The following is a 24,550-nucleotide window of genomic DNA, read 5'->3' as shown; positions in this document are numbered from 1 at the left end:
GTAGAGAGTATGCAGTTGGCCCCGCCTCCCAAAATCAAGTTCCCAGAGTTGTCCAGATGCCGCCCCCACCACTGCTCCCGGTCATCTTGTAGCGTCCTCAGGCAAATATCTCCCTGCTGCACCTATAACTTCCTCCAGCCTCTCAGGTGCTTGAGGCCCCGCTGCACTCCCCATCCTGGGCTGCAACACTGGGAGGGGGGCAGTCAGGGCGTCTCATGGCACAGCCAAGGACATGGAGGTGCAGGGAGGGCAGCGGGCCCCGGGCCTCAGTCTGCCCCTTGTAGAAAGACAGTCTAGGTAGGGCTGTGGCAACTTGGAACTTGGAATTTTCAAGGTGACTCCCGGTCAAGTGAAACCCCTAAACTGGCAGCCCTGCACACCCTCTTTATGCGAGAACACAACCGGCTGGCCACCGAGCTGAAACGCCTGAATCCCCACTGGAGTGGAGACAAGCTGTATAATGAAGCTCGGAAGATCCTGGGGGCCATGGTCCAGGTAAGAAGCCCTGGGTCCCAGCATCACCCAGAAGCCAACCCGATGTGGGAAGCACTTGGAGGAGAGGCTCACACCTTCCTTAACACATGCTTGGGGATGTGCTCCAGTCAACTCCAGTCAGCTGGGTCTGAGTAACCAGGGGGTTAGCCCTGCCACCATTCTGCTGTTACCTGACTCACTGTGGCCCTGCCCATAACATTCAGCTTCTCTGGGGTTCCGTATCTCTCCCTCAATGGGAAGTTAACATTGCCACATTTGATGTAACAGTGAAGATTCCCTCAGTCTGAACGGACCTTTGAAAGCATGAGTTTCTGTCTGAAGCATGTGTACTGCCATTGCCTCCAGTAGCCTTCCATGTCTCCTCCTCAGATCATCACCTACCGAGACTTTCTGCCCCTGGTTCTGGGCAAGGAGCGGGCCAGAAGAACCCTGGGACCCTATCAGGGGTATTCCTCCAACGTGGACCCGCGTGTGGCCAACGTCTTCACCCTGGCCTTCCGCTTCGGCCACACCATGCTGCAGCCCTTCATGTTCCGCTTGGACAGCCAGTACCGGGCCTCAGCACCCAACTCCCACGTCCCACTCAGCTCCACTTTCTTTGCCAGCTGGCGAATCGTGTTAGAAGGTGATGGGGCTTTCAGAAGCAAAGGGGATGTGGTGGGGAGCACTCTCTCCCCACAGAGCGCCCCACTTATGGCTCGGATGTCACACTGCTGCTGTCTCCTCAGTGCAAGGGAGGTGGGAAGGGCATGACCTTTCAGGCTGGGCCTCCCTGCCCTGCAGAGAGGATTCCTGAGAGGAGCAGAGACCAGTGTTAGACTGGCTCCTTGGAGACTCTGAAGTCTTCCTCCTTTTTTAAGAAGTAGTGAATCCCAGCACTCAGGAGGCTGAGGCAGGGGGACTGCTGAGTTTGAGGCCAGTCCGGGCTACGAAGTAAGTTCAAGGCCAGCCTGAACTGCCTAATGAGACCTTGTCTCCAAAAGATTAAAAAAAAAAAAAAAAAAAGAAGGAGTGAGGTGATCCCTTCCCCATGGCTTCAGCTCCCTCATGTCCAATCTGGCTTCTGTGTCAAGACACACATTAGAGATGATAAGCAGCTCATTTGCCCAGCTCTGAGCTACCTCAGCCTCATGAGCTAACACAAGGGCCTTCTAGAGGCTGGTACAATCCATGCTGCTGTCATTCCCTGACACCAGGTGGCATCGACCCCATCCTCCGAGGCCTCATGGCCACCCCTGCCAAGCTGAACCGTCAAGATTCCATGCTGGTGGATGAGCTCCGGGATCGCCTATTTCAGCAAGTGAAAAGGATCGGGCTGGACCTGGCAGCCCTCAATATGCAACGCAGCCGGGACCACGGCCTTCCAGGTGAGGGGGTGCCCCCTTCTCCTGCCAGGCTCTGCTGAGACAGGGCTGCTCCAGGGGGTTCTGCAGAGCCTCCCTTCTGACCGGATGTGTGAAGGTCCAGAGTTGGCGCCCCAAAGCATTCTGGGAGCCCTTGGTTGCTATCTTGTCACTTCTCTACCACCGCTGTAGGGTCTCCAGTTTTAGGTTCACCACAGAGCCAGAACTTGGGCATGGCAGCCAAACAGAGGAGATCAGAAATTTCCAAATAGAGAAAAGCAGTTGACTGGAAAGGCAGTCCATTCCCAGCCTCTATAGAAAGTTCTGGCGGGGGTGGGGGGTGAAAGCTATAGGCCTGCAAAAGCTGGCACGTTGCTGAGAAGTCCAAGGTGCCTTAGAGGCAAGTAGCTAGTGGAGTCAAAGTAAGGCTGCCAACCCAGGAAAGAAAAAATAGGGCGGGGGTTTCTTCCAGTTATGCAGCCATCTCCACTCTTGATTGCCCATAGCATATTACATGGCTTTGATCCTGGTAGGTTCCTTCCTTCCTTCGTTCCTTCTTTCCTTTGAGACAAGCTCTCACTAAGTCACTAAGTTGCACGGGTGTGGCTTATGCTCCTGCCTCAGTCTCCCAGAGTGCCAGGATGACAAGGATTCACCACATGCCTCGTGACCACTAATCTATGTTCTATGTATCTCCCTATTCTAGACCCCTCATATAAATGGAACCACACTGTGTGAGGTCCTTTCCTGTGCAGATGAGTCTTTGTTAGTTTCTTCACTCATCTGCTTGCTTACTCACTCATTGTATAATCATGATTCAGAGCTTCAATTATTCTGGGTTACTGCGTCTAACTAATGCACATGAGCTCACTAACAGTACCATGAAATGTCAACTTCAAAGTTTTGGTTACAATGGCTTTTCACATTAGGACACACTTCACAGCCCGATACACATAACACTTGGTTGTCCACATTTAGAGCAGAGCAAATATTTGTACCAGTGGAGATCTTCTTGTTTGGTCCAGTGTTCACTATCCACAAATACCAGATCGCTGTCTAAAATGAACGCACATCTGCACTCTGGAGGACTTAGGGAGAGAGGCAGAAGAAGCCACTGAGAGGTGAGGAGGACTGAAGCTGCTTCTGTCTCCTGCAGGGTACAATGCGTGGAGGCGCTTCTGTGGCCTTTCCCAGCCTCGGAACTTGGCACAGCTTAGCCAAGTGCTGAAAAATCACTGTTTGGCAAGGAAGTTCCTGACACTTTATGGGACACCTGACAACATTGACATCTGGGTTGGGGCCATTGCTGAGCCTCTTTTACCAGGGGCCCGTGTAGGGCCTCTTTTGGCTTGTCTCTTTGAGAACCAGTTCAGAAGAGCCCGAGATGGAGACAGGTAAGTCTCCACTGTAAAAGACTTCAGTACCAAAGCAGAGCAGAAAACCACTAGCATTTCAAGCATCCTTGGGGAGAAGAGGTTTAGATTTGTTTCAGGTAGGAGCCTCTGGGTCTGAGACAGAGACACTGACACAAGCAAGGCTGACATTGCCTGAGCTGCAGTCGCTTTAAACCTCAAAGAGACTTGTCACCCTCACTGTTCTGGGCTGGCAGATCCCATAGGACAGAAAAGGATTAATCTCCTTTCCCTCCATTAATCTTGTGGTCTGAAACCTGACTCCTTATTTGGATGCAGTATTTGCTCAGTTTCAAATCCACCCTGGCCATTTAAATTACTGTGCATTTAACACTGGGCAATTTACTTAACCACTTGAAACTATTTCTTCATTTATAAAATGGAAAGAATACCTATCTTGGACTAAGTTTCTGGGAACTGAATTAGACACTGTATGCATACAAGTGCTTGTAAAGTAATTCCTTCCCAACATTCTCCCATATCTTTTGACCTCCTCGTAGGTTCTGGTGGGAGAAACAGGGTGTCTTCACCAAGAGACAGCGTAAGGCCCTGAAACAGATTTCCTTGTCTCGAATCGTGTGTGATAATACTGGTATCACCACTGTTGCGAGGGACATCTTCAAGGCCAATACCTACCCCTCGGGCTTTGTGAACTGCAACTGTATTCCCAAGTTGAACCTATCAGCCTGGCAAGGCAAATGAGAGGTCTGCAGGTAAGCGGAGGAGTGGGCGGGGTCAGGCCTTTACATCCTTCCCTGGATGGATGACTTCTCTTAGGCTTCTAAGTAGAGACAATAAAACTGGTCACAGGGATGAGGGGCTCTTTCCTAGGGGGTTCCCAGTGTGTTAAATTCTGAGCTGATAGTCAATCCCAAAGCCTAGAACTGTGGGGAAGAACTATGAAGTGTCCAGCTAACATTACAACTTGGTCATGGTGCCCAACAGTTTCATTCCCGGATATCCCATAAGTCTCTCGCTTATCCATTGCTGCTGTTTCCACAGGAGTCTGTGCCAAGCCCCAACCCCGGGAAACCAGGGAAAGGGGAAGATCATGAGGATGCCTGCACTACTAGAGCAACTATTTCCTGCTGGTACTTTTGCTGACTGCAACTCACTGCTGGCTTCATTGGCTGAGAGGAAAAGCTGGGACTCCTAACAGCAATGGACCCACTCGCCTCGGGAGCCTCTTAAAGATTAGGTTGTGAATTAGCACCAGAGGCAAGGACTAGTGAGCCAAGCCACGAGGCCTTAAGTTTCCAGCAAGAGTCAACTGAAGGGCTTCCAGCACTTTCTTCTATTCCCCACCACCACCACGAGAAGGCCACATAGTCCAAGTCTCGCCACCCCACAATCCTGAGCCTGCAGACTGGGTGCATGCTCTTTCTACCAATAAAGCACAGCTGAGGGCAGGGGATGCTGTGTCTATGTCAGGTTAGGGAACAGGCAGCCTCACACCCATGCTTTGCCCCAGATATTGTGGAGCAGCACTGCTATGACACGAGCTGGCATTCTATGTCTCTTCTGGGAGCTGCACTAAGACAGTCAAAGAAACACCGTGGGGGAGGGAAAGACAGAAGAGAAGAAGGGTAGAGGTGTTAGGGGCCCACCATGAAGAGGTACCCTAGACAGGTCAGCAATCTGAGCAGAGAAACAGTCCGCAGAAATAGATGTGCAAAAAACACAGAAAAAGATACTGTACAGCTAGCAAAAAGAATTGAGAATTACCTTCACCTTCATTTATTCCAGAAATAAGTTTTCTGTCAAATTCAGCCAGCACTAAGCAGCAGAACAAACTTGAGTCTTGTATTTCTCATGTTCTTTTCTTAGAAAAAGACAAGCTCCTTTTTTTTACTTTTTGAGACAAGGTTTCACTACGCAGTTTAGACTGGCCTTGAACTCACTTTATAGCCCAGGCTGGCCTCAAACTCACAGTAATCCTCCTGCCTCAGCCTCCCAAGCACTGGGATTACAAGTGTGTACCACCATGCCCAGCCGCAAGTTCGATTTTTAAAGGCTGTGAAACAGGCAGCTTGCTACAACTGAGACTGAGACAAGCCAGAAGAGAGGCTGCATTGAGGACAGGTAAATGAGGAGTTCACCTGTGAAAACAGTTTCAGACCAAAAGTTGTGCTTTGCTATGCAACTCAGTAGAGTAGCTAAAATACGAAGAGGGGCCATGGTGGGGGCCATAGGGTCTGTGGCTTCATTCCCACATAGCAGGAAGAAGACCTTGCTGAAAGTCCAGCAGCAGGGCCAGTCTGGGAATTCCCAGCACTCCTGGTCCTCAGCAGGCCAATGTGGTCTTTGAGAGGAAGACGAAGAGCCCTGACATCCCTCGTCTTGCCCTCCTGTACCACAGGCCAGGGCAAAAGAGCTAGGAAGCCGAGGTTCTCAAGGGGCTCATTAGGTCTTGTGGGAGGCTGTCTCGGGCCTCCTGCATGCGGCGCCGGGCTCGATGGAAGGCCTCTGCAAGGGAAGAAGATGCTGCTGTGTAATCAGCTGCTATAATGCAGAGAGGAATGTGGCCGTGGGTGGCAGGCTGGGCAGGGGGAGCCTACCTAGCACATTGTGAACGGAACTCTGCTGGCTAAATCCTTCCAAACGGTCCAACACACTACGCATCCTTTTCCTCAGGGAGCTCGATTCCATGAAGGCCCTGTGGGGAAGCCCATCACATGGTCAAGGCTGTTCTTTAGCCCTTAGAGTTGAGGAGCCCGAGACGAGGGCCGGGTCAACTCACCGGGACTGCTGCAGACAGTGCAGGCGGAAGGTGACGCTGCCTGTGGTCTCTGTGCGGAGTCCAAATCGGCTGAGGCGTTCCCCCTGGGGCGTCAGTGGACAGCGTCAGTTTCTGCTGTCTCTGGACCCCAGGTGGTGCCTTATGCCATCGTCACTGGCCGTGTTGTCACTCTTATTCCCATTCTTGAGGAGGAGCAGTTTTCCTGGGCATACCTCATTCATCATCCAGACCCCATCACTGCAAAGCTCTAGGCTTCCAACTATAACTCAGGGAAATTGCCACCTCATCTAAGAACAAGCAGGCTACATGCATCCCACAAATCCTCTGCATCTGACTGCTAAGGCCTTCAGTAAACGACGAAGAGGCCAGTCATTCAGATGGGCACCAGGGGAAATCACTAAGTGTACTATTTTCCAGAGACCTCCTCGGATAGTAGTGTGGCTATCTGTACCTGGTTCAAAACGTGGCTATGACTTCCAGCTGAAGAAAATGACTTAGGGACACAAAGTAGTTAACAACTAAACGAGAGGCCTCAACCCAGAACCTACTCTTGACAAAACAAAACAGAAACAAAGGTCCCGGCCTGAAGTTGCCCTGGAGACAGGTCACCTTGAAGGTTCCTGGTATTCGCACATAGGTCAGGTCCTCCAGCTCCAGAGAGCCACCAATGAAGAACCTCCTCAGTTCAGCCACAGGGCCAAGCTCCATGGGCCTCCATGTGGACACTGTCAGGGTATGAGAGCCTGGAAGGGAAGGGGAGAACAGGGCTGGAGCTACAAAAGGCACATGGCCCCCACCGACTCCTCATCCTGGGGAAGGTAATCCTGGTGGTAAATAACTCTTGTTTGGAAATTGGTCATACAGAAATTTAAATCCCAGTTCTTCCAGGGATCACCTGTATGCCCAGGACAAGTTTTCCAATGTTCCTGAGCCTCCTTCTCCTCAACCTATGTAATGGAAAAATCACCCGCACCTATATCTCCCAGGGTGGTTGAAGAATTAGATGAGAAGCATTTAGCACAATGCCAGGCACTCAGTAAGAGACTGCTGCTTTTATTTTAAAGTGAATGTTGATTCAATCAGTCCACATATGCCAAGAACCTAATTATCTATCATGCATCTTCTCTCGAAAGGTCATAAATCCAATCAGAGGAGCAAAAGTCATATAACACAGACCATCAGTTTGCCTGTTGCACCAAGTCAACCCCAATATCACACCTAATTTTCATTATTTGCCTCTAATGCAGCAAGGAGAAATTCCTCAAAAGAACAAGGCACCTTAAGTTAAATGCTTCTAATTCCAAATTATCACTGCTTCTCATCAGAAGCACCCAAACCTGGAACGTTGGTCTTGTTCCCAGGATATGTGGGTCATTTGAAGGGCAGGGACGGGAGTTTACCTGGAGTGGCAGGCAGCACCACAGCCCCATAGCCTTCCACACGGTACCTCTGCCAGAAGTCCAGGGAGCGGACCTCACAGTAGAGCACAGGCCACTCCGGGAGGGCATCTGGGAACAAGGGAGAGAAGCAGCCTTGGCCAACACAGGCCACAAGCGGAGGAGAACGGAGGCCTAGGATCAGCTGCTGCCCTGCTTACCATCTGATTCATCTTCATGGAGGAAGAATGCTTCAAATGTGAACGGGTAGGAGAAGTAAGCTACCTTGTCCTGAAAAAGACAAGTGCCATTTTATACTCAATGTCAGAAGGTGGGCAAGGCCTCACTTGGAATTTTTTATCCCTGTGGCTAATGACAGGGTCACTTTCACACAGGAAAAATAAAAATTCCTATGCTGGTAGGAAACAGGATGTACCAAAGCGCCAAACACAAACTACGGCCATTCTCAGAAACACTGAAGGCGGCCCCCGGCCCCAGCAGCCCACACGGTAGGCTCAGGCCCCGGTTGGGCTCCTTCCCAGAGTGCACAGCTATTGACCTGATAAAGCTGCAAGTGCCACCCCAGGCACAGATTCTCATTCTCCTCCAGGGAACCCTGATTCTCCATACCATGCCCAGGGACTTCGTGGCACAGGTCTGGGTTACTCCTGAGAGCTGGTGGAATTCTGGGCTCGACCAGTCTGAAAGCCAAATACCAAATACAGTAAGTTCACCTGGGAGAGGACCAAGTTGCGGAGAAAAAGATGAAGTTACTTCCTTCTTTTCTTCCTCCATTCATTCACTCACTCATACAATGAGCCATGCATTTATCAGTTCCTGAGTGTCTGCTTCTAGATAAAATGACCTGGGGATATCTTGGTGGCTGGATATGAAAGATTTCTATCTCCCATGAAACTCTCATCCTGGATTGCACATGGAAGCAGAGACACATAAAACCAGTAAGAGATTGTCAGGTGGCAGTGAGTGTTATACTAAACACAAAACAAGATGAAGGGACCCTGCCTTGGAGGCTCATTCAGTGTGGGCCTCTTAAGAAATGACACAAGCTGAGACCTAAACTGAAGAAGAACCAGCCAAGCTAAGATATGGAAGAAAAACGTCTACAAATGGTCCTGTAAAGGCCTAAGGTAGGAATGACACTGGCAATGTCAAGATCAGAAAGAATAACTGGAAAGCTGTAGGGGAGAGAGAAGCAGAAACCAGCTCACTCAGGGTGTGGGGTTTAGAGCTCAACTAAGTGTGGGGTGAAGTTGTGGGGGTTTTAAGCAAAACTGCATAGCATTCTTAACAGCATAATGTGGTTATGTGTGTGTGGCAAAGAAGCCACCATTGGGGAGCAAGACAGGAAAAGTCAGAAACTTATTGCATTTGCCTAGGCAAGAGATGATGGCCTCCCTGGCTACAGGGAGCTAGAGGAAGCAAGCAGTTGTGGTTCTCTCCTAAGGTTTTGGCATCAGCAACTGTGTGGACGATACCGCCATTTTGCTAGAAAGGGGAAGGTTTGAAGGAGGAGGCTCATGTTGTCTGTCATGTTAAGCAGCAATGGCACAGAGCTAAATGGATATAAATCTGAAGTCAGGAGAGAGGCAAAGCCTAGGTAGGAATCTCGGAGTCTGAGATACACAGATGAAACTGAAGCCATGGGAGGGCTGTGACTGCCTATGAAGGCTGCAAGAAGACAGTAACAGGGGCCTAGGCTTGGCCTCAGAAACACCTCAAGGTCAACAGAAAGGAAGGAATCTGCTAAGGAGCCTGAGCGTCCCCCTGGGAGATGGAGGAGAGGCCTGTGGGGCCAGAAGCAAGAGAAGTTAAGAAAAGTGAGCTGTGCCATGGGCTTCAGAGGCCAAGTAAGGTGAAGGCAAAGAAGTCACCACTGGGCGTAGCAATGTGAAAGCCATTTACGTCCTTGAAAAGAACATTACTGGCTTCAGTTGAGAAGCAGGGGTGGGAGCCTGGCTGAAGCTTCCAGAACTGCTGAATGGGGATAAAAAGAGAGACCTCAGAATATTACTTACTAGCAGCTGGCAATTCCACAAAGAAACGGACATAGAGGTTGTCATACTCATAGCCTTGGGCTGAAACTAAAAGAAAAAACGTATTACTTTAGCTTATTCTCCTAACCCTTAGTACCCAGCCCAGTCTTGAGGAGCCCACGTGCTCTGGACACAAGTCATCTGTGAGTTTGGAATGCTCCATTTCCGGGTCAAAGTCATCCTAAGTTGCCCATACTGCAGACAGACCAAGCTGTGGGGTAACCCGGGGTGTGGTGGGTTACTCACTACTTACTTCATCGGACCCTTGCCCACGCCTGCAGGGATCTGTCTGGCACGACACTTACCTACCTCTCCATTTACAAAGAGCCGGAGGGCACCCGGGGCCGTCTAAGGTAGAGGAATGGGGACACATCAGGGGGCTTGGAGGGAATCAGCGGTTCTCCTCAGCCCCACCCCCAGAGCTTCGGAAGATCTGACATTGGATGTGGACCCTGGGCCACACTGCTGCCCCTTCTCCCCACCCTGGCTCTTCAGCACAGGACTGCTTCCTTCGTTTCTAAAATTGATAAGGGAAAAGTACACAATTTAAATGGTAGGGAGGGAAGTGCAGTCTGGAAAATTACCAAGAGAACCAACAACAACGCCCTTCACAGTGCAATGGACCCAAAACCCTTTACACAGCTGTGGCCAAGAACCTGAGGGTTTTCTTTTTTAATTAGTTAGGTATTTGTCTCATCTAACTCTGTAATGTGAATATCTGTTGCTTACACGATATGACAGTAAGTTAACTCTTTAGAGACAGAAGAAAGCACATGCGTATTTCCACCCTTGTTTGCAGATCTAGAAATGAAACTGCTGGCATGAGGGAAAACATGAAGCAGGACTCCAAAATAACACATCTAAACTGTTTGGTTTGGTTTTTGTTTTTTAAGATCCAAAATATTAGCCAGGCATGGTGGTACATGTCTGATCCCAACACTCTGGGAGGCCTTAAGGCAGGAGGATCACAAGTTTCAGCCCAGCCTAGACAACTTACAAACACTCTGTGTCAAAAAGTTTAAAAATAAATAACACAAGGCTGAGGATGTTTCCTAATACAAAGGCCCTCGGTTTAAATCCCCAGTGCTGAAAAAAGGGGAAAAAAAGAGCCAAACTATTTGACAAGCAGAAATACATCCATTTTCTCTCTATGGGGAACTTTGGAAAAACCTCAATATGAAGAGTGAGGAAGGTATTTTTCATCTTTATGTTAATATTTTTTAAACAATTTTTAATTTTTTTTGGAGACAGGGTCTTACTTTACAATTCAGGCTGGCCTTGAATTCACAGCAATCCTCCCACCTCAGTCTCCCGAGTGCTGGGACTACAGGAATGCGCCACCACACCTGGCTCTATATTAACTTTTTAAAATAATTACAAAGTCATGTGTGAATATATAGTATCATTATTAATGGAAATTCAGAACCACATGAATTTTGGGAATAAAGGCTCCTGATACAGCCTCCCACCACCCAGTTCCCATCTAAGCTCCAAATCCAACCTCCTCCCCAGAGAAAGCCACCTGCAGCTCTTGTGCAGCCTCACAGACCCTCTTCTATGTGGTTCTCTAGAGATTTGCCGTGTCTTATGACACAAACCCAGGACCATGCTGTCTAAGCTACTCTCCCACTTCCTTTTCAGACTGCGTTTTGTCTTGGGGACCTCTAAGAAAAAGGCACTGTTACTCATTCCCGGTCAGAATACTCTGGCTAAACACAGCGGCCAAGGCTCCAGGCGGCCGAGCTACCCACCATTTCAAAGTCTGTGCCCACGAGGCTGCTGAGATACTCCCTGTGTCGGCCATAAAGCTGAGGAAACAAAGAAATCAACCTTCAGGACGCAGCCCAAATTCCTCAAAAGTCTCAAACTAGAGGCTCCACTGGACCCAGCCGTTCCTCTTCTATCTTCTTGAAACCATACCATAGCAATACATGCACACCCATGTTTACAGCAGCACAATTTGTAACAGCTAAATCTTGATAATAGCCCAGATGCCCATCAGTGGATGAATGGAGAAAGAAAAATGAGTTTTTCATATACAGAGGAGTACTCCTCTGCCATAAGGATTAACTTGAGCCACTTTTAGGTAAATGGATGCACCTTGAGACCATACTTCTAAGTGAAATAAACTAGAAGCACATGTTTAAATATTGTATTGTTTCTTTTGTGTGAGAAACCTAAAGGGACTAAAATGCATGACAGATACTGGGAAGTAGGAAGAAAATGTTGAAGTGGAAAGAGGAACAAGGGCAGAGGAAGGGAAAAGGAAAAAAAGAATAGATGGAAACAAAGCTTTTGTAAATAAGTAGACGAAAGGTTGAAGGAAGGGGAGGGGAATGGAAAAAAAGGATAATCGAGACATACTATGTACAGACACAAATTCCCTAAAAATGAATGTGATCATTATGTTATCGTCGCATTAAAATTATACTAATAAAATTAATTTAAAGAACAACAGTAACAAAAAACCAAAATATACTTAGGAAAAAAAATAAAGATGCAGCCCAAGGCAGATCAGAGTTCAGCTCTGCGTGGGAGGAAGAAGCAATACTGGGAAAGGCCAGGGAGAGCTAGAGGCCTAACCATTCCAGCCACTCACATTTTAAACTGAAGTACAAGACGGATGTGGTGGCACATTTCTAAATCTCAACATCCTGGAAGGCTGAGGCAGGAGGATACCAAGTCTGAGCCATGCCTGGGCAATTTAGCAAAGTAAAATATAAAAAATACAACAAAATAAACCATTAAAAAATAGGCTCGGGAAGCTCAGTGTGAATGCCTTAAATTCAGTCTCCGATAAAGACGATCATGATGACAATGGTGTCAAAAGGTTTAAAAATAAATAACACAAGGCTGAGGACGTAGTAAAGCACTGGGGCTCTGGAGTCAACTCTTCTGAGCTTGAATCCTGCCTCTTTTTAAAAATGATAATAAGAAAAATGTTTGCCGCACAGGAGGCAAGTTCAGGGCCAGCCTGAGTCACTTAGCAAGATGCTATCTCAAACAAAATACATAAATTCATTAATTAAAAAGGGCTGGGGGCATAGCTCAGGGCACAAGACTTGCCTAGAATGCCCAAAGCCCTGGGTTCAATCCCCAAACTGCACCCACCAAAACTGCCCACCTTGAAAGGTTGTCACAAGGTCTAAATGGAATGTATATCTGCACAGAGAGATCCATACTCAAACAACTGGCCACTAGTATTATGGTGTATTATATGAGCAAAAGCTTCTGTGTGATCTGTCAGCTATGCTTTCCTGCTCAGAAGAAGGCCATGAGGAGCAGAGCTTGCCCGGCACCTGCAGACATCAGCCTCAGGTGTGGGCTCAGCTCCCACCACACAGGCGGCCTGCCTGTGGGACGTGGAAGGAACCGGCTCTTACGTCCTTGAACACGCGCCGTTCCCGCTCCTCCTCCTCTGGCTGTGCGAGGGAGGACACGTTATCAACCGTGTACTTCCACAGCTCCTGCTTCTCGCCCTCTGTCTCAATCCTGCAAGGTCAAAGCCACAAATGGAGCACCATGATGATAACAGTGGGTCCTCCAGATCCGGCCCAGGAGAGCTATTAGGGGCTACACACCTCCGTTAGAGAAAGGTGGCCGTAAAGGTCACCAGGAGGGCGAAACAGTGTTAAGGCAGGAAGGGCACTATATTATAGAGTCAGAGAAAGAAGTCCTGAGCCCATTTCCCCCTCTAAGTCACAGTGAGAACCTAAAGTACAACATCCAGTTCTCTCACCTGGAAGACAGGCAGGCTGGTCCTGGAATGGTCTAAATTTCGGTTCTATTAGCTCAGATAGGGAGACAAAGAAGAATCTGCCCAGCTTGGCTGAGTTCACCTGGCCTTGTTCAGTCCCTACATTCAGCAGTGCAGATGATCGTTTTCACTTAACTCTGCTGCAGCTGAAAGGACTCCTTTCCCGACAGCTGCCTAAGGGCCTATGACCCAGAAGAGAATATGTCCTGTAGCCTGGGAATTTAAAAGCTGGAACAGATGAGGAGTTTCCTGGGACCCTCCTTGACTAGGGATAAGAAGGGCAGCCAGAGAAAGAATGCCAGTCTCTACGCTTCCAGCCGCTTGTCTCCTCTCCTCACCTGTAGGGTCCTTTGAGGCCAGAGAAGTCAGGTTTTACTGTGATCACACCATTGCTGTCCACCTTCAGAATACAGAGCACATGTTCATATGACTTATAGCCAAGCCTAGGAAGCAGGAAATCAATATTGAGATTCAGGATCTCTAGTGCCACCTCCAGAGAAAGAGAAAGTCAGCCCATGTCAGGAGGGGGCCAGAGGAGGAACTACTGGAGAAAGAGGATGGGGGTCTGAGCATCGGTGAGAAGCTTCTCTTACTTTCCATAGGGCCCCAGGTCTGCCATGATGTACATGGTCTGAAGAGGGGTGTTAATGACATGGTTGCTCCTGATGAACTCTTCCGAAGGTTCCCAGGTGATGATGCGTGACTTGAGGATGCCGCCCTCCCTGGGAAGTGACCATAAGAAAAGTCTCTTCCCTGGCACCTCTAGAAGAGCCTGGGGGGAGCCTAGGCAGTGATGGCAAACATTTTAGAGGTTTTTTTTTTTTTTTTTTGGTACCAGGAATTGAATTCCTGACCACATGCCTACAAGGCAGGCGCTTATGCTGCTGAGTTAAATCCCCTTTTAGAGCTTTCAGTGATAACTGCAGCACACATGGCATAGGTTCGCCATCACTGGCCTCAGGGTTCACATCTCTGTGGTTGACCACAGCAGAAGGGGAAGCTGAGTCAGTGGGGCACTGCATGGGAGAGCCGCAAAGCCTCCCCCCCACATCCTAATTTCAACTCACGTTCCTCGCCTGTCCTGCCGTCGCCTCCTAACATTTGTCATCCGTTCGACCAAAAATGATGGTACCTCATTGGCTGCGGTGGTCATTTTCTGACAGTGCTGGGAAAAAACAACAGTCCTGGGAAAGCCATCTGGCCAGGGCCACAAGGGACCAAGCACCTAAAGGGAAATCTTCCTTCTGAAATCTAATAGGTACAGCCACATCAAAGTTACACAGGCCACTGGAGGGGGGAAGAGACAAACAGCCCAAAAAGAACTCCTCCTGTGCATTGGTTTGCCTTAACAGTCTAGGAATGAGTTATTTATGCAAATATTAGAATCAGTCTGCATTCCCCAGGCATAACCCTACAAAAAGTTGGGTTACTGTGCCTATGGATATTGATACTAGTTAGGTAGGTAGAAAAGTCCCAAGTGGAATATTCTGTGGAAAATTCTTACAAGGGAAACTAAACACTAACTGTATTTTTGTTTTTCTAAAATGGACAACTAAAGCTTTCCTGAAGAAAGCATGCAATCTTTCAAAAACATGCACATAATATAGCCTCTCTACAGAGATCTATAAGGTCACACACACAAAATCTGAAAATATGGGTTCCATACTCAAGGTGTTTAATATTTCACTGAGAAGACATATAAAAGAACTGAAGAAAACATAAAGCAAGTCCAAAAGGGAATGTTAGTGAGGGCAAATTGAGGATATAAGCCACTTCCTACAGCTGAACCACACTCCTCTTCAAACCTGCATGCTCAAAGTTGTGGCTGAATTTTATCTAGATTGTTCTAGACTCTGTACACCTACCTTACCATTTTGCACACTTCTGGTTCTCCCAGGATTTCCAGCAGGCAGAGCAAGGAGCAGCAGCCACACTACCTGTGTCTAATGCACTCTAGCCTGGCTGCCTACAGGCAGCACATAGCAGTTTCTAGACAGGTTCCCTGTCCTTGCTTCATGCTTTCAAGTGTAATGCACAGAACCAATGAGATCATAAAACTAGGAAAGGCAGAGGACGCGATGGCACCTTGGAAAGAACAATACCTCCTCCAAGTTGGTGTATCTGTCAGAGTCAGTGTAGGTAAAGATTCGCCGGTTCTTCCTGCCACCCGAACTTTCCAGCTTCAGGATCTCTTGGCGGTACTGATAATCCAAAGGACTCTGACAAGCTGCTTCATTTTGGTACAGATCCACTTCAAACTGCGGTCACCACAAGGAAACATCAACCTTTTCTTCATTCAACCAAATCACTTCCATGAAACTGATGCTATTTAATATATTTTCATAAGCAACTCTCATTTGAGAGCAAGGGATACAAGAACTTTATAGCTAAAAGGAGTCAAGATTGATGGTCTAATCCAATTGGGCTGTTACAGATGGCATACAGCTCAGAGATCAGATGTGCCTGAGCCAGGATCATAAAACCGAGTAGTGGCAGTCATTTATATGCTGCCCCCATAAACACAACAGGGGAAAGTGTAAACCAAATTTAAAGTGTTCTGGAAATCAGTCTGGCAATAAGTCACCAGCGAAGTGGAGGTAGACCAGATAGAAACAGTGTAAGCAGACCAGTAACAGTGCCTTACCTGGCTAAAGAGCTTCTCCTGCCATCCAATCTCAACCTCCTCCTCTTCTTCATCTGGGCGGTGTCCACCTCCAAAGATAACAAAGTGAGTCAAACACTTTTAATAAACCTGCACCATTTCTTGCTCTGTGGATGGCGATAACCAGAGTTCCTACCACTTGTATTTACTATAAAACACTCTGGAGTTTAGTGGTTTATTAAGCACTCAAACTACAAAAAGGCCACAAAAGTTGTGGATATATACTGGTTAGTATGAACAGAAGCCAAGATTAGGACTTCAGAAGTCTTAATCACTACTTTAATATGAATAAAAGGCAGTACTGCCTTCCAGTAAATACTTTATCAAATTCAGTATCAGAAACTGAAATTTAGTACAGACTGAAGAGCTAATCCCTCCCCAATCCTAATTGACTGCATTTGCCAGATAAGAACCCTGGCTTTTTTATCTGACTATTCCTAAGTCCATATATAGAATCATAAGCCTTGTAACTTAGGAGACCAAGCATTACGAGTGGACTGGGAGGCAAGTAAATCATTTTTTAAAAGAACCAAATCTAATATGCTCCTGGCTGAGTGTGCTCTTTCAGAGACACATGCTTAATAATCCACCAGCCCACATTATTACTCAGGAACTATTCTTTTCAGTACTGGGAATTAAACATGACCTTCACATTGAACCACATCCCCAGGCCACCCCCTTTAGAAATTTTGTGCCAGGGTCTCAAATTGTTTACTGGCTGGGCTTCAACTTTTGTGTACCACTATGCCCAGCAAAGCCCAGGGCAATTTTTGAATAAAAACAAAAACAACACAAGCAGAGCATAGTGACCTCAGGTAAGCACCCTGTCCTCTCTTTTTCACTCTTTGGCTTTCCAGATAAGGAAAATCACAAGAACACAACTTATGTTCACATGTACACTTTTTCAGGAAGTCTCCGATTTAAAAACTGTTGATAAAAGTGTTTACATTTTATAGTATGGTGTACCATTTCTTTTGGACAAAAAAGTCATATATGGTATTTTATATCTGTAACATGTGAAAGTATATTTGTTATTTCATTACATTTAACTACAAACTGGATCCAAATTAAGATGGCAGAAATCAGTCTTACTCAATTTTCAAATATAACACAATTTAGTAGTTAAGACTTCTTGGATTCAAAACCTGGCCTCTGCAAGTGTGATGTCGGGAGTTCGATCCCCGTACAAAAAAAAAAAAAAAAAATCTGGACTCTGGGTTCAACGTTTAACAGCTGTGTGACACTAACCAATGAATTAATGTGACACTATTTAATGAACTAACTTAACCTCTTTAAGCCTTCTGCCGTTCCTCTGTAAGAAGATTCTTATTAAGATGACAAGCCTGGACCTACTGTCTCTCCTTCCTCAGACCCCTTTTCCCGAATCCCCAAAGGGCCGCATCACCACCGTAACACCCACTGGCAACTGGGTGAGGCGCAAAAGTGCCCAAGTCTATAAGGTCCTTCCCGAGCTGGGTAACAGTCTGGTAATGAAGAAAGCTGCTTGACGTGATTCTTTGCAGATGAACTCTGTCAAGAAAAGAGAAGCCCCAAATATGCATTACATACACAACCTGGCTTTAAACACAGCAAGGATTGGGGAAACAAAACCCAGAGGTGGAGTTGCCAACGGTGCTCCTGCACACAAATGAGAGGTGGGTGGGGCGCAGGGACCTACCGGGAAATTAAGAGTAAAATGATGCGTTGGGGGGGGGCACAGGATTTTCATGGATTTAGGAAAAAACAAGGACTTGTAAAGGCTGAAAGGTATGTTTAGAAGCTGTGAGTAAAGAAGGGTCGGGGTAGTGCGCGGAGCTATGCGGAGTTGGGGAAGAAACTAGTCCGGATGGCAAACGGAAGTGGGGAACCTTTCAACACCGACAAGTTTAGGCTCGAATTATCTGACAGCAGAAAATCAAGGGGCCAGAGCGTTTCTACCGGACGCGCAAATTGCGAACGGGGTCCCGGGAACGATACACAGCCTCTCCAGTGTCAGTGTTCCAGACAGCCTCCGCCATGACAGCTGCGACGCGTCGCAATAGCGCCGGAAAGCGCACCGCCCCCCCCCCCCCCCCGACGCCGGGTTCTGCAGGCGGCGGAGGCGCCGAGCACGCACACTGCGGCAGCTCTGGGTTCACCAGCTGCCAGCGCATCCCCGGCAGAGAGCGCCAGTGAGCCCAAATGCACGCTCGCCGCAGCTCAGCGGGTTACCGTCTGCCCTGTATGTGAACAAAGCTTACTCTTACGCAAGGAGGGATTTTGATGCGCTGTACAAAGGAAGAAATAGTAATGGTGGTCCAGACACAGGTGACCTGAGTCTTGGCCTTCCACATTTCCCACTGTGCCACACTACCTTCCGCCGAACACGCGTCAAAAGTTTGGCTTGAAAATCGATGGGCGTGGCTGAAAGAATGCACCCATTATTTTCAAAAGAAGTAGGAAAGTTGGTATCATGCAAAGATGAAAACATATTCTTGGAAGAAAATAAATGTGTCGGCTTTATTACTCGTTCTATTGGTATTCGCTGAGCCAGAGAAAGAATAAACAAGGAAGTTCTGGAATATTAAACCAATATAGATACTACACTGGCCCTCTGAAATGCCAATAATGTAGCGTTCAGAAGACACGTTTGACTGTACTAACTGTCAAACAAAAGGTACAACATAACCCCAAGTCTGGTGCCCTGGCACCTTTGGAATGTCACCATCTGTCACCCTTCACCTTTTGCTAACTCAACAAAGTAATTGTCCCGTGAATTCAGAAACCACATGCCAATTTGATTATGTGACCTTAGGAGACCTGGGCACCTTGGCCACTAGTTATGTAACACCAACGACTCATCATAAATAGTACCAGTTATTTAGGATCTAACATGAGCACTTTGCATTATCACTGCTTCTCACAGAAACCACTCTGGGTATATTTATTCCCATTTAGCAGATGAAGTTAGTGAAGGCCAGGGGTTAAAGGGCTTGCTAAGGCTGTACTTGTAAAAGCGCTGGAATTCCAATCCTGTCAAGTTTGCCTTTTAAAGCCAAACACCTTCTCTTCTGACTCACAACCTCTGTTTAGTCCATGAGAACACAGAATTTTCAATCCAAGGAACAATTATTTCAACAGATGAAACCACAGAGGCAGAATTCCAGCTCCTTAAAGAAACATTACATTTTCTCCTTTCAAAGTTATGAATAGACAACACTTCCATGGGAACAAAAAAAAAAAAAAAAAGATATAGCTGAAGCCTGCATCAACAGTTTAATATTACAGCCAAATCAAACTTATGCCAAAGTCAGTCTTACATAATTATATCCCAAGTAATTCTGTATATGGCATGGAAATGTAAGCTATTTGTATAAGTAACCATAACTAGCATTATTGTTATACAGATAAACTAGGTTTTATATTTTATTTTTTCCTTACTGGTATCTATAACTCAAGATTCTTAAAACTAAGATCCAAGAGTCAGATTTGAGTGGTCTCTCTCTCTATTCTGTATGAGGTATTTTTTGCAAATAATTCATAGTTTTGCAGCTTTTTAAAAAAATCAGATTCTGGAAAGTGTTTATACCTTGATACCAAGAATGGCCTGATTTCCTACTACACTCATATAGTATGCTGTGTTCTCCCTAAAGTAGTACACTATAGGTAAAGTTTTTAGTTTAAGAAACAACTGCAAGCTAGGCATGGTTGTACACACCTGCCATCCCAGCATTCAGGAGACTGATGCACGAGGATTGCTGAGATCGAATCCAACCTGGGCTACAAGGCCTGGCTGAGCTACATAGCAAGACCCTGCCAAAGAAAGAAAGAAAGAAAATGAACTGTAGTGCGCGTGGTGGCATGAACCTGAAATCTCAGCACTCGGAAGAATGAAACAGGAGGATAGTGAGATTGAAGCCAGCATGGGATATATAGTGAGTTTTAGGTCAGCAAGGACCATACACTGAGACCCTATCTCAAAAAGAAAAAAGAAAAGCGAAAGTTACATAAGCTACCCTTTAGGATAGATATTATATTATTGTTTTTGTCTCACATATTTAGAAACAAAGACATCATTTGAATTACATATGGTCAAATGACTGGGAAGCACAGAGCATGGAAGTTTGACAGTGGAATACTCCTGAGCAGTGAAAAGAAAAAGAAAAGAAAAGAAATGGATTAATCGTACAAATAAGAAAAAAGACGGCTCTTGAAAATGCTAAGTAGGACAAAAAGGCAAAGAATGCACACTGTATGATTCCACTGATTTGAAATCATGGAAAATACAAGTCTGTAGGGGCAGAAAGCAGATTGGTGTGGTTGCCTAGTATTGTAAACCCAAATATCGAGTTCAGTCATACAAGTATTATAATCTTCTCTCTAGTCTTCCTCACAATCCAAGAAGATATATGTATAATCCTATTGAGATGTTATTGGAATCCCAGAAGGTTAATTCCAATCTACCATCACCAGTGCAATCCACAGTAAGAATAAAGACACAAAGGCATATTCCAATTAAGAGCAGCCAGGCGGTTCAAAGTCCAGTCCTCATGAGAACATGCGGGCAAAGGCCTCAATCCTAGGCCTCTCCCAGCATTTATTACCTTGTGAAGAAAAGGGGGGTGGCTCAGCGATGAGTGATAGTGAGGATGTCGGGGATTATTGAGTAACTCAGTAACTGGCTGGCCAGGTGCAAGAATGGCATTTCTGTAATTTGAAGAGATAAAGATATGCAGAAGCTCAATTTATATAACCCAATTAAGGTAGCAGTGGAATTGTTTGGGGGGGGCTATCGCTTAGGTTTCTGATTGTAAACTCTTGTGCCCTGGGGAGTCCATAGCCTCTTATCTTGAGGCTCATACCTGGTTGACATTCCCAGAGCTATTTGCTCTAACATCTCTCTTGGTGCTCAATCCTGTATTGTAGAGAACACTATGCAAGGAAACAGGGCTGTCTGATGGTACAGACTTTGCACATTAGCACCTCAGCTAGCCTTATTTGCAATGCTCAGAGCCAACTGAAGAGAGAAGGAAATACCCTAGCCAGCCAGCCTTTTACACATCAGTATAAGGAAATGAGTCTCCAAGGAATCAAAACCACAACAATTGTTTTGGATTCAAAGGGAGTCACTGGAATTGCCTCCCACAGCCTGGATGGCCTGGGACAGTGAGGTTGGAGCTTAGGAGGGAAAACTTAAAGAGCACGGAAAACTTTTGGAGGTAATGAATTTGTTCAGTATCTTGATTATGGTCCCAGTTTTCACCAGTGTGTAAATCTGTCAAAATTTATCAATACTATTTACACAAACTTTTAGAACATAGCTTAATGTATGTCAATTATATTTCAACTGCTTTTTTAATCTAAAAGTATGTTCTGACTCAAATGTATGGTTCTGCTTTATTGCTTCCTTATATGCATTCCTCCAATTAGCTCGAATGCTCTTGTTTTTTTCTTTCCTAAATATGGCCCATTTGATCCATATCAGAATAGGACACCAACGAAGCCTCTCTTCTTCCTACCCAAGTTGCATTTTATAGTTTACCTGAGCTCTTCTGACTACAAGAATTTAGAAAAGCGGAAGAGGCAACTCTATTGCCTCTCTTGTGCCTCTGTTACCTCGGTGCCAAGGAGAGTACTTTTGAATGAAATTGTTTTATGCAGAATAATGAGCCTGATTTCTGGTTTTCTCTTCCTCTATCCCACTTTGAGGATAGAAGAAAGGGCTATGAATTATAAATATTCCAATTATAAAGCAGAGATGATCAGATTAGATAAAAACATAAAGCTCAACTATCTGCCGTCTGCAAGGATAAAAAAAAAAAACCACTTTAAATCCCAGCACTTGGAGGCTGAGGCAGGAGGATCACCATGAGTTCAAGGTCACCCTGGGCTGTAGCTTATGTATAAGCAAGCTCACGGCCAGCCTGCACTACATAGTGAGACTTCATCTAAAAAAAAAACCCCCAAAACAGACAACCAAAGGAATCTCACTTTAAATATGCAGAAAATCAATGGGAAAAGTTTTACCAATGCAAATAGTAACTAAAAGAAAGCTGAAAGTGGCTGTATTAATAGCAGACAGGGTGCACACCTGTAACCTCGGTATTCACTGAGGCGGGTGGATCACCGCAAGCTCAAGGCCAGCCTGGCCTGCATAATGAGTTCAAGGCCAGCCTGAGCTCCATAGTGAGACCCTGTCTCAAAAAAAAAAAAAAAAAAAAAAAAAGAAATATTACAGGGACAAAAGGGTATTTTATAATAACAAAAGTATCAAGTCATTAAGAGAACATCAGGAATGTAAATTTTATGCAATGAATGAAATTCTAAATATACGAATCAAAAATCCATGGACCTGAAAGGAGAAATAGACAAATCTACAGCTATCCCTGGAGATATCAATAATTTTCTCTCAACAAATGACAAAACATGTAGACAGAAAATCAATAAACAGATGGAAGACTTGAGCATCATCATTAGTCAGTTTGATCTGGCTGACCCTTGCAGAACACTCCACCCAAGAACGGAGTGCATTGTCTTTTCAAGTTCACTCGGACACTGACCAAACTAGGCCACTTCCAGACTATAAAATAAGTCTTAATGATTAGCACTGGCACAGGAAACATCAGCACACTGAAGATAAACAAACTGAGGTGATCCACTCTGAAGCCATGTTACCAAACCTTATATAATGCAATCCCAATCAAAACACCAACAGTGTTCTGCACAGAACTAGAAAAAAAATCCTGCAATTTATATGGACGCAGAAGAGACTTATAATAGCAAAAACAATCCTGGACAACAAAAGCAAAGCAACGGGCACCCTAGACCTGATCTTAAGCTGTATTATCAAGCTGTGATATGTGTTAAAAAGCATGGAAGTGGCACAAGAACATATAGATGAGTGGGACAGAGCAGAGGATGTGAGAAAAAGCCCAGGTACACTCCAAAACCTGATCTTTGATAAAGGGACCAAAAGCATGAGCTGGAGAAATATAGTCTCTTCAACAAATGTTGCTAGGAAAGCTGATCATGCACATACAAAAGACTGAATCTAGCAGGCAGAGTGTGGTGATACACACATATCTCCCACCATGCACTAAAATAAAACCAAAATGGGTCAAAGACCTACATGTAGTATTAAAACAAATAATTTGCTGGAAGATAAAACTTGAGGTTGTGAAATTGATTCTTAGCATCAAAAAAAAAAGACCTATCTTTCCATATACACTGTGCATTCTCTTCGCCTTTGTATTTCTAGGATACTCACACGTTTTTACAATTTATAATAACTAAATTTTGGAAACAACCCAAATGCCCATCAACCAAGGAATGGATAAAAAAAGATGTTGCATTTTTATACAGTGGAGTACTACTCAGCTATAAAGAAGGATAAGCTCAAGGCTTTTATAAGTAAATGGATGCAACTTGAGACCATACTCATAAGTGAAATAAATCAGACTTACATGTGTAAATATTGTATTGTCTCCCTTGTGTGAGAAGCTGAAAGAAATTTTTATGTATGTATATAAGTTAAGGAGAAGTATACAGTAGTTAAGATAGTTATACTACTAATTTCTCTTAGTTAATTGAAAAGAAAAATTTGTGGTAATATTGTTTGGACAATTAAATTCAGATACCTTATACTCTATGTAACTGCTTTAAAGGTAACAATATGCAATATAGTTACCATTGTTACCTTCTAATTATTTTGTTTTAAAACTTTATGGGTTTTTTCCTCTTTAAAATAAAATGAAATGAAAAAAAAGAAGATTTAGTGACTTTCTTGGTTTTCACAGCAAATCAGCAAGCAAGTACTTCCATGCTGGTTATGTTGGGCCACCAACTCTGTAAGAGTATAGTAGATATGACAAAGGTCAAAGTAGGTAAAGAAGATTCATTGTCTACCGAGTTTGTTAAAGAGTGGCTTCAAAGAACAGTAAAACGTCCAACTTTACTACGCGATCCTGACTTAAGGCAATTCTGGGGAATTTCAGAGCAGCCTAAAGCAGTTAATACGAAGGCCCTGAGCGGAGCAGGCATATTGAGAAGGACGAGCAAAGCTGCTGATGCTGTAAACAAAATGACGGTCAGGATAAATGAATCAGACGTGTGGTCTGAAGAAAAGCAGGAACAATTTGCGAATCTTGACCAGCAACTTAGGAAACTTCATGCCAGTGTCAAAGTCGTGGTCTATCATGGAAAAGTGAAAAGTGCGGCCATGTTCGGTAATTCTGAGGCTCCCACTGCTTTATCTAGAGCTTTGTCTCAACTTGTATGCCTTGAAGAGAAAGTAGACCAGTTACAAGAACAAGCTTTTTCTGACTTTCATAGGCTTTAAGAACAACTTAGTGACTACATTTGTCTTATTTCTGCAGTGAAAGGTGTATTTGACCATCAAACGAAGTGGTGGCTAAAATGGGAAGATGCTCAAATTACTTTGCTTAACAAAACATGAAAATGAGACAAAAATAATGGTCACTAAGAAACCAGATATAATACAGCCAGCTAAAAACGAACTAAGAGAGTGGGAGGCAAAAATACAAAAGGAGAAAGAGATTTTGAACAGATCTCTAAAATAATTTAAAAAGAAGTGGGGAGAGTTGAGAAAGAACCAGGAAAGGATTTTAAAACTGCTATCATCGAGTACTCAGCACCATTAGTACAAACAGCAACAGCTGATAAAATACCAGGAGGCTTTGCTACCTAAAGGCAAACCCATCACCCTGCAATAA

At 45.3% G+C, this 24,550-nt stretch overlaps 2 protein-coding genes and 1 pseudogene across 2 annotated transcripts in view; 2 read left to right on the top strand and 1 right to left on the bottom strand.

Moving 5' to 3' along the window:
• Positions 1 to 4,974, top strand: part of Epx (eosinophil peroxidase) — a 9,946-nt gene extending 4,972 nt beyond the window's left edge. Inside the window, exons 8-13 of the mRNA XM_003466813.4 lie at positions 335 to 495; positions 865 to 1,120; positions 1,692 to 1,862; positions 2,995 to 3,232; positions 3,751 to 3,963; positions 4,253 to 4,974. Of these exons, the coding sequence (XP_003466861.1) occupies positions 335 to 495; positions 865 to 1,120; positions 1,692 to 1,862; positions 2,995 to 3,232; positions 3,751 to 3,952 (1,028 nt within the window). The 3' untranslated portion in view covers positions 3,953 to 3,963; positions 4,253 to 4,974. The remainder of the gene's footprint in view (positions 1 to 334; positions 496 to 864; positions 1,121 to 1,691; positions 1,863 to 2,994; positions 3,233 to 3,750; positions 3,964 to 4,252) is intronic.
• On the bottom strand, positions 4,965 to 17,886 carry Mks1 (MKS transition zone complex subunit 1). Its single transcript, XM_003467012.5, has 18 exons — positions 17,778 to 17,886; positions 17,260 to 17,369; positions 15,822 to 15,889; positions 15,280 to 15,435; positions 14,245 to 14,342; positions 13,771 to 13,899; positions 13,516 to 13,620; positions 12,804 to 12,912; positions 11,172 to 11,228; positions 9,726 to 9,768; positions 9,403 to 9,468; positions 7,997 to 8,067; positions 7,588 to 7,657; positions 7,391 to 7,498; positions 6,600 to 6,733; positions 5,991 to 6,073; positions 5,809 to 5,906; positions 4,965 to 5,716 (listed from the first exon to the last, which is right to left on the bottom strand). Exons 1-18 carry the CDS (start codon positions 17,855 to 17,857, stop codon positions 5,625 to 5,627), a joined length of 1,677 nt encoding a protein of 558 aa, XP_003467060.1. The 5' UTR covers positions 17,858 to 17,886; the 3' UTR covers positions 4,965 to 5,624.
• On the top strand, positions 17,856 to 24,550 carry LOC100725829 (sorting nexin-2-like; annotated as a pseudogene).

The sequence above is a fragment of the Cavia porcellus genome, unplaced genomic scaffold, assembly GCF_034190915.1.
Source record: "Cavia porcellus strain 051 isolate PalLab524CR breed Dunkin Hartley unplaced genomic scaffold, mCavPor4.1 scaffold_6, whole genome shotgun sequence".
Classification (NCBI taxonomy): Eukaryota; Metazoa; Chordata; class Mammalia; order Rodentia; family Caviidae; genus Cavia; species Cavia porcellus.
Note: the sequence above shows the minus strand (reverse complement) of the source record. Positions and strands in the feature narration are given on the sequence as shown.